The sequence below is a fragment of the Vigna umbellata genome, chromosome 3 (genome assembly GCF_029865625.1).
Source record: "Vigna umbellata cultivar VRB3 chromosome 3, Vumbellata_1.0, whole genome shotgun sequence".
NCBI classification, from domain to species: domain Eukaryota; kingdom Viridiplantae; phylum Streptophyta; class Magnoliopsida; order Fabales; family Fabaceae; genus Vigna; species Vigna umbellata.
In genome coordinates, this window is record NC_142167.1 from 12,674,159 (window position 1) to 12,683,938 (window position 9,780).

The 9,780-nt window shown below is 33.8% G+C and overlaps 1 protein-coding gene across 1 annotated transcript; it reads left to right on the forward strand.

The window, feature by feature from the left end:
* Nucleotides 1-6,619: 6,619 nt before the first annotated feature.
* Nucleotides 6,620-8,629, forward strand: LOC124844268 (uncharacterized). The gene is made up of 2 exons (XM_047321164.2): nt 6,620-8,011; nt 8,194-8,629. Exons 1-2 carry the CDS (start codon nt 6,707-6,709, stop codon nt 8,431-8,433), a joined length of 1,545 nt encoding a protein of 514 aa, XP_047177120.1. The 5' UTR covers nt 6,620-6,706; the 3' UTR covers nt 8,434-8,629.
* Nucleotides 8,630-9,780: the final 1,151 nt, after the last annotated feature.

Sequence of the window (9,780 nt, forward strand, 5' to 3'; positions counted from 1 at the left end):
AAATTAATCGAATACATATCGCATGCAATCGATTATGCAACAGTGTTATGCAAAGTTTTGAAAACTTTTCTCTTTGAAAAACTCTCACAGCACACTTGAAAAAGTTTGTGCAAATACACGAGTTTTAATCGATTCACCCCATAATGTAATCGATTTCAAACTGTTGTTTTTCCACACATTTTAAAGTTCAACAATAGTGTTTGTGGTTTTTCATCCAAAAACATGTCATGCATTCATGTATAAAATCACATATATAACTCAGTGAAATGAAATGAACAACACAGCAATCAACACAATCATGTTCTCATATACTCATATAACATGTAAGCATAGAGCATGTAACACAAAGTACACATGTGTTATTAATTATGTGTTGTCATCATCAAAAACTCAGATATTACTAAGATTGTGGGTTCAGCTAAACTAGTTCTCCTCCTATCAAAAATCTCAACCACTTATGCCTATTCCAATGCATTTTCCTTAGATCAGCAACGACCCATTTAATTATCAACAGCAGCGACAATGCAGTGCAAGCACAAGCGGCCCAAATGTGCAGGTGCAGCAGAAAAAGCCCCTCCAAAACGCAGCATTCCACTTAGTTGAAGCCAGCCCATGCAGCAGTCCAGTTCTAAGTGTAGCTGCAGCATCCAATGTTGCATCTCTAGTGGCCCAATTCAACGGCCCAATTAAGAATCAACCAAGCTGCATCAAAAAAGTGGGACCAATTAGCAATTGAAGGGCATTTCAGCAATTCAAAATTAAAAGAAAAGTAAAGAAAAATATTTTTTTATTAAAAGATTTTCTAAAAAAAAATATTAGTTTCCTAATTATTTACAAACACTAAAAATACTCCTAAAAACCTATTTTTAACTACAATTTTACAAAACTAAATAATTAAAAGAAAAACTTAAAACTAGCCTAATTTTAAACAATTAGAAACAAAAATACACTAACAAGGACTTCTAGACACATAAAAAGATGTAAAATTGGAGAGTTATCACACCTCACACTTAGACAACTTCCCTCCTGGGTAGGGACAAACTAAAAAGAAAAAGAAAGGACTCAAAATACAAAGGAAAAGTCCAAACACATAACAAGAACTTCTAAATTTTATTCCAACTAACCCAAACCTGCCAAAACACATAACAAGGACTTCTAATAACAAGGATTGTGGGAGTATATTGTGATTGATAAACCTCTAACATATGTCAAGGGTACTTGGTTCATATAGCTTGTTATACCAACTATATTATATATTAAGTTTATCAATCTAGGACTAGTTCATATAGCTTGTTATACCAGCTCTGATGAATTACATCTTATGAAACCCAAAATATTTTGTCCTTTCTTTTCTTTTTATCTTTCTTTTTCATCTTTTGTAATATGTGGATTGTTGTAAAACCTAATAGTTATATTACAAAAGTCTACCAGAGAGTTCACATACATTATAAAAAAGTGTTGTGCATTCTCCAAAACACATTTTCTCTCATTCTCTTATTCTCTTATTTTCTTCCTTCCCTCTTTTCTTTCTAATAAGATCTTGGGTTTATTACTTTAATCTTTTTAGAGTTCCTTGCTATTTTTCATATCCTCAAAAATTTCTGGAAAGTTCTTATTGAATCTTGGGAGGTTTGCACAACACATAGCAGATGAGTTCTTAACGATAGTGAATCTACACGTCTCGGGAAATCTTTGTTCGTGATTTTATTATTTTTGTTAGCATTTTACAACAAATATTTGTATATTTGTTGAATTATTTTTGGTTATTTAAATTGTTATAATTTTATTGTTTGAAATTATTTTTTAGTATAATGTTGAGATTAAGTTCTTATTGTATGAAGTGAACCTTAGTTTTTCGTTTAAAATTCAATACAAAAGTTATGTACTATCTCAAATTGAAAAAAATTGAATATTTCTTATAGTTAAAATAAGAGAAGGTGATACTAATAATGAATGTATTGAATTTTGACTTCTCTAGTTAAACAATTTAAGACGATTAATCAATTTTTGCTAGTTTATTAGTGCATATATGTTGTAATAATATACATTTTTAAATTTGATGAATATTTTAATTGTATTTTCTATTAATCTTTGTGTGCATATTCGATTGTGATTGATTACCACTTTCATTTCGCATAACCTGAAATCCAATGCAAAATATTAAAAAAAAGTTTGCAAAATTTAAGAAATGTTGTTTACAATTTATAACTAAAAATGAACTAGAAAAATAACCTATCTTGAATGGAATATGTCACACCTTTGAATATGCAAAAAGGGAGGTTTTCATGCATTTAGGCAATGATAAAATTGTTGATACAATTTAAGAACGTACATATGGATCGAGATTAAGAAATGAGTAGTTTTGTTGCGTCGATTGTCTTATGGCAGAGGGTAGGTATGCAAGTCATAATCAAATTATGAATCTTAGGTTGTTACACTTCTAAGTAGAAAGAGTTGCATTCTAATTATTAGTTATAATTTTTGTCCTTGTGGTAAGTACTCAATCAAACAATTGGTATCAAAGTTAAGGTCATGAGTTTGATTCCCAACGGGACAATTGCTAAGGGTGAGATTTTTGCAAGGCGCATTAGTTGTCCTATGCCATAAACTAGGTGGGTCAAATTATAATCAAATTGTCTCGCTTAGGTTGTTACGCTCTTATGTAGAAAGAGTTGTGTCCTAACTATTGGTCATAACTTTAGCCTAGTAGTAACTGATCGATCCAACATGAAGAAGAATTTATATAATTTACTCAATGTAAGGTTGGTAGAAATGGTGATGATGATGATATAAAGGTTAAATATCCTTATGTTGATTGTTTGAATAAGAGAAAGTTGTATGCAACTTAACTTAAGGAACACCATCTTTGTGATGGTTTCCTTTTAAATTATACAATTTGAACATGACACGATCAATTAATAGACTTATCAAGTGTCTCCTAAAATAAATCTTTTTTTTGATTCTATCATGGAAAAGCGATTGAAAAAGATCGATTAGAGCAGATGATTCGCAAAGTTGATGCGGAAACTTTTGGTCAAGCGTATTCATACGAAATTGTGCTAGTAATGGCAAAACTTCATTGTATGTTGGATCAACTAAGTTCACATGGTTGTGAAATTTGTTAAGGTTGAGGAATTTGAAGATGATTAATGGGGAGTGATAAAAGTTTCACATAATTGTTTGTTTTGTTGAAGGACATGCTTCCATATGAAAATACACTAGCTAGTCATAATAACAAGGCTAAGAAAATTTTTTGTCTGATAGGAATGAAGTATGAAAAGATACATATGTAATGATTGAATATTATACAAGAAAGAAATTAAATGATTAGAAAATTGTTGAAGTTTGGGTTATTTTACTAGAAGAAGAAAGATAATAATGAAGATAATGCTCAAGAGATGATAAAGGATATAAAACAAGTATGTTATTACCAACAACCATAATTCGTCGATAATTCATAGTTCCTGACAAAAAATTGACAAAACAAAACATGTCGATAATTGGCTCATCTTTAAAATTTGCTGATGGACTTATCAAATATATCGATAATTATCGGTGAGACATACTCCATCATTGGTAATGATCTTCGGTTATAAGCGAAGGATAATTCTGTCAGTAATGGGAAGCAATGATGAACATGGACTTATCGACTAAATTATGATTCGTTTGTAAGTTGAAAGATTTCTTATGTGACATTATCAAAAAAAAAATTATCGATAACATTAATATATGTATCTAGTGCATTGATCTTTATTCTCCATACCAAGACAAAACCTGATAATATTTTACAACAAACAAAGACATGCAATACCTACCAATACCCAAACAACCTTGCATATTGTTAAGACTTCAGCATGTGTACCGAATCGTATCAAGTAATATAAAATGGTAAGACCAAGTATCGTATCCCAAAGAACTCACGGCCTAAACAGTTATGTGATTTCTTGATTAAATAAGACTTGAAAACAAACTCGTTTAGGTTTAGAATGCAAATACTGAAAAGTAGATATGCATGCAATTTGATCAATTGGACAAAAGTGCAAAGATGAACGAGTTTGATATTGTGGAATGAATATGTTATTGGAGTTAGATTTCACCTAGTTTACTCTCATACATATATGAATTCTACTTCTTCATTAATGTTAATGTCACTATCTAAAGTACTTAAAACCTGATTCCTCGGTGAAGAAAGCCTATCTTTAACTATTAGTTCATACGATTCATAGTATTCCTAATAATTAATTCTGAAGAACAAAAGCTTAAAACAACCAAAACTCATACCCCATTCCTGAGCAATATTGCTTCTGGGAATAATTCTCCGGCCATGAATTGTAAGATACGTTCTAGTACTCATGCAAATCATACATCATGCTAAAGAATGAATTAAACGAAGCAAGCATTACGCAAAGAAGAATTACTCTAACAATTAATGAAAGAAGCATATATAATCAAGAATCAATTCAATACATGAGAGTTTACAAAGGTTACATCATCCCCAATAACAAATAGAGTTAGTTCACCATTGACATGGTGAAACTAGAGGAACAATGAAAAAAGAATGAAAGATAAAACCCTAGAAATTGAAGATAGGAGCTTCCGCAGCCAAATCCGCCTTCAAGAGAGCAAGGACTGTGTTTCTGAGTCTATTCCGTCCAAAGATGTGAACCCTAGAACGTCCAAGTCCTTAAATAGAACATAAAAAATAACAGAAAATGGGTCCAAGCCCACGAGACTGGCGCTCAGCTCCCCACTTATGGCGCCGAGCGGTGTGCGGGTCAAAAGTTGTGCTCAAGGTCAACTCAGAACGCAAGCAAACGTGGTGCGTCTCGACGAAATTGATGAGGAGAAATTAAATTCAAAGAATCCTTAAGGATTCAAAAAGTCTGCAAAATATGACTATTTGGAACACAGTTTTTGGTGCAAATATATGGTTATCTCCTTTGAAGAGCAAAATTTTGGTGCAAATTTAAGAAACTAAACATCTCATTTGACACAGGGAAGAGACAGTTCATTAAGGAAACATAACATCTCTTTTATTTTCTTAGGATTAACACACAATGTTTCAAAGTAAGCTTATTTATAAATTATTTTTAAATAAAAATAAGACAATTATAAAATAGAAGTAATGTATACACAAAATAAAAATTAAGCTTTAGATAAGCTAATAAGAAATATTTTTTTTATTGACTTACATATAAATTAATTTCAATTTATGAATTTTGTTTTATTTTTGAAAATATATATGTGATAAAAATAATCATAAGTTATGAATTTTTGTGTTGAGGTAGATTTTCAAGTTATCCACATTTCTTACTTACCTTGAAACTTTGGATATATATAGCATTTTTGTTTGGTTTCATGATATAACGTATTGTATTAAGAATTTTTCTTTTTTTTCCGGAATAGGAGAGAACTAAGTTTTCTGTAAATTTCTTTTTCATGAGTTTAAATGAGTCGCCGAGCGGTAACTAAAAATTAAATTTTTGATATTCAAGTCTCTTGATATAGATAGATTGTGTGAAGTGTAATTCGAGTTTTAATCTTTCAAGAAAAGAAAATTATCTCATCATAGTTATATTTTTTTGTTCATTCTATCATTTAAAAAAATACTGATATTTGCCAAAAACAAATAAATGGAAAGAGACAAAATATTATAAATACTATGTAAATAAGTCCTAGAGATAAAAGAACACGAGTGTTACAATGTAACAAGGAAAAAGATACATAAAATAAAATACTGGTATATATTACTTTTGAATACTGAATTAATAATCATCATCTTTTTTTCTCTCTAAATTAAAGAAATAATACCGAGTCTGATAATGCATTTGACACATACTAAAATATAACAGTAGAAAAAAAAAAGAAATACTAATAGAATGTTTAGGAAGTTTGTTGTTCAACATTTATTACTGTCATAAAAATAGAAAAATCTCTTTCTACACCTTATATTACCTTGTCAATGTAAAAAAAATAGAAAATTATCCTTTTACAACCAATTTTTATAAACAATGAAAACTTTCATTAATAAACTCTTAATAAATAAATTAATAAAAGAAATATTATTTAAAATTTAAATTAATTATATAGTAATGATACAGAAGGTTCAAAATATGACTTGTATGTGTCATAGGAAAAAGAGTAAAAAAACACATAATTACCTAAGAATCTCTGATAAAGAACAGTGAAAGAAAAATCTTTCTGATTTTTCACCACTCCACTACAATGAACAATTAAACAAGAATCCGTATACAATCGTTTGACTCTTCGATTTGGTTACTCCTTCCCCTAACATGTGCCACGATTTTGAGATAATACTAAGCACCTTCATCAGACAATGCCAGGTTTCTAGGCGACCGAACAACCTACTAATCCTCATATATCTAGGTTAATCCCAATGCATGCATATCACATATAATATATATCCTTTACCTAACGTTAGATGTCACCACCAAGAACAATCTCATCCTAACGTGTCACTTTGCAACCATGCCTGCACCCACATGTCCACCTTGCTCTTCTTTGCACCCACGTGTCACTTTACCTTCTCCTTTCCTTTTCCATTTCTCATTCCATTCACTCGTATATAAACCATCAAATCCTGCTTCCATTCCTCAACATTTCTATATCATATCCTATATACACAGATCAAACTTCCACCACAAAGTAGTGAAAACAGTGTGAGAAAAAAAAGAACAAATTTTCAATGGCATCGGGGCAACATCAGGATCGGGCTGAGGCAGCTTCGAAAATTGCTGCCAACGAGCTTGAACAAGCCAACAGAGAGAGAGTGCGTGATGGTGTGGGTGTTGTGGATGATGTCAGTGTTGTGGATAAGCAACACGATCAAGATCAAGAAAAGCGTGGTGTGATAGGGTCCATGTTAAGGGCGGTGCAAGAGGCAGTGGCTGGGAAGAAAGAATCAGTTCCTGCGAAAGCACACACCACAGAGGTGATTCATGATGTTAATTTCCAACCCGATGACGTGACTACTGGGGAAGTGAGAGACATATCAGTAGCCAAGAATCCTGGGATCTACGATTCTTCAGCCACGGACGAAACCGGTTCCAAGGTTGGTGAATACGCAGATTATGCTGCCCAGAAGGCGAAGGAAACAAAGGATGCAGCAATGGAAAAAGCTGGTGAGTACACAGATTATGCTTCTCAGAAGGCGAAGGAAGCGAAGGACAAGACTATGGAGAAGGGTGGGGAGTATAAGGATTACGCTGCTGAGAAGGCTAAGGAAGGAAAAGATGCTACCCTGAATAAGATGGGAGAGTACAAGGACTACACTGCGGAGAAGACGAAAGAAGGGAAAGACAGTGCTATGGAGAAGCTTGGGGAGCTGAAGGATTCTGCTGCGGATGCTGCTAAGAGGGCTGCGGAATACTTGAGCGGCAAGAAAGAGGAAACCAAAGAGAAGGTATCGGAATCTGCCGAGGTCGCAAAGAACAAGGCTGCGGCGACGGCAGAGACGGCGAAGAACAAGGCTGCCGAGACTGCTGATGCAGCGATTAACAAGACTGCTGAGACGGCTGAGGCAGCTAAGAACAAGGGTAGGGAGATGAAGGACAAGGCTGCAGAAACTGCGGAGACAGCAAAGAACAAGACTGCAGAAACTGCGGAGGCAGCAAAGAACAAAACTGCTGAAACTGCGGAGGCAGCAAAGAACAAAACTGCTGAAACTGCGGAGGCAGCAAAGAACAAAACTGCTGAAACGACTGAGGCAGCAAAGAACAAGGGGAGGGAGATGAAGGACAAGGCTGCAGAAACTACTGAGGCAGCGAAGAACAAGACTGCTGAAACTAATGAGGCAGCGAAGAATAAGGCTGTGGAGATGAAAGACAAGGCTGCACAAAATGCAGAGGCAGCAAAGAACAAGACTTCAGAAGCAACTGATGCTGCGAGGTATAAGGCTATGGAGATGAAGGACAAGGCTGCGGACAGGGCTGCGGATGCCACACAGGCAGCAAAACAGAAAACTGCACAGGCTTGGGACAGAACCAACAAGGTCTAACTCTCACTCTCACTTTTAAATTTCTTGAGCCTAACATGTCTTAGAATCTGTTAATGTTTTACTGTAGTTCTGGTTTTCTTTTCTTCAAATGTGGAAAAATTTTTCAAGGAAAAATGTACTCATAAAGGATCAAAATCAGTTTAAGAATGGAACCATTGTGTATATATGTGACACAGGAGAATGTGAGAGGCGTAGATGAAGATGCAAGGAGGAAAATGGAGGAGCTACGGCTACAAGATAAAGGGTTCAAAGATTTATCTGAGGGGCGTGGAGATAATAAGAAGGTTGTGATGAAAGTGGAAGAGAGTCGACCAGGGGCAATGGCGGATACACTGAAAGCGGCGGATCAGATGGCGGGGCAGACCTTCAACGATGTGGGACGCTTCGATGAAGACGGGGTCGTGAGAAAGAAATGATGCGATACTTACTATATATAGCATCACTGTTTAGTGTGTATTTGGAGTATATGTTATGTTATAAAAGTGGTTTGTTTAAATTGTGGTTTTCTTTCAAAATATGTGTATGGTTTTGAATATTGGTTCTGTATAGGTTCATGTAGTGACCATGGAACCATTATTACATCAATAAACATTGTTCTCTTTCTTTGTATAAGTCAGAATATGCAAGCTCTTCATCTCGAACTTCCTAACTTAAATTAGGTTTGGCATGGTCTAATTGAGGATAAAGCTCTCAACTAGAACTCTTTGAAGTCATTGTGATGCATAAGTAAACTCAATTCTGATTTGACATGTTTAGTGTTAATTAATTCAATAAAAACTTTACAAATTACTAGAATTAATAATTCTGCTTACTACAGTAAAAGTCTATAAAATAATGAGGTTTATAATTATATAATATTTTGACAGTCTTGAAAATAATTACTTCATTATTTACCCTTTTATCATTATTTTACTCTATACTTTCACAAATATTTGACATTATTTTATCATTACTAAATAATAATAAAGGAAGTTAAACAAGGCCACTAGATCATCGATCAGGCATTTAATTGCTTCCTAGATAGATGCCACTTGAGTTATATAATGCTCTAGCTACGTTTCGAAGGTGTATGCAAGCAATTCAAAGGTGTATGCAGACAATTTTTTGGATCTCATAAAGAAGTGTATTGAAGTCTTTATGGATGATTTTTCGGTGTTTGGAGATTCTTTCCAAAGGTGTTTGGAAAATCTGGATATTGTCATCAAGAGATATGTTCAAACGAATCTTGTGCTTAAAAGAATCTTGTGCTTAACTGGGAGTAATGTCATTTCATGGTAACAAAAGGAATTGTGTTAGGTCACAAGATTTCTACTAGGGGGATTGAAGTGGATAAAGCCAAAGTAGAGGTCATTGAGAAACTTCCACCACCAACAAATGTGAAGGGAATTAGAAGTTTTTTAGGCCATGCTGGGTTTTATAGAAGATTTATTAAATACTTCTCAAAGATTGCCAAACCATTGAGTAATTTGCTGGTTAAAGATGTACCTTTTGTGATGAATGAAGAATGTTTAAAAGCTTTTGACATCTTGAAAAGCAAATTGATCTCAGCCCCAGTGATTGTAGCCCCAGATTGGAATCAAAATTTTGAATTGATGTGTGATGCCAGTGATTATTCAATAGGTGTTGTGCTGGGTCAGAGAAAAGAGAAAGTATTCCATACTATTATGCTAGCAAGGTTTTGAATATGAAGCTCAATTGAATTATGTCACCACAGAAAAAGAAATTCTTGCTATTGTGCATGCTTTAGAGAAGTTTAGACCTTA

Coding starts and splice junctions, on each gene's coding strand:
- LOC124844268 (XM_047321164.2), top strand. CDS start 6,707: ATGGCATCGGGGCAACATCAGGATCGGGCTGAGGCAGCTTCGAAAATT. Junction 8,012..8,193: donor CTTGGGACAGAACCAACAAG/GTCTAACTCTCA, acceptor TATGTGACACAG/GAGAATGTGAGAGGCGTAGA.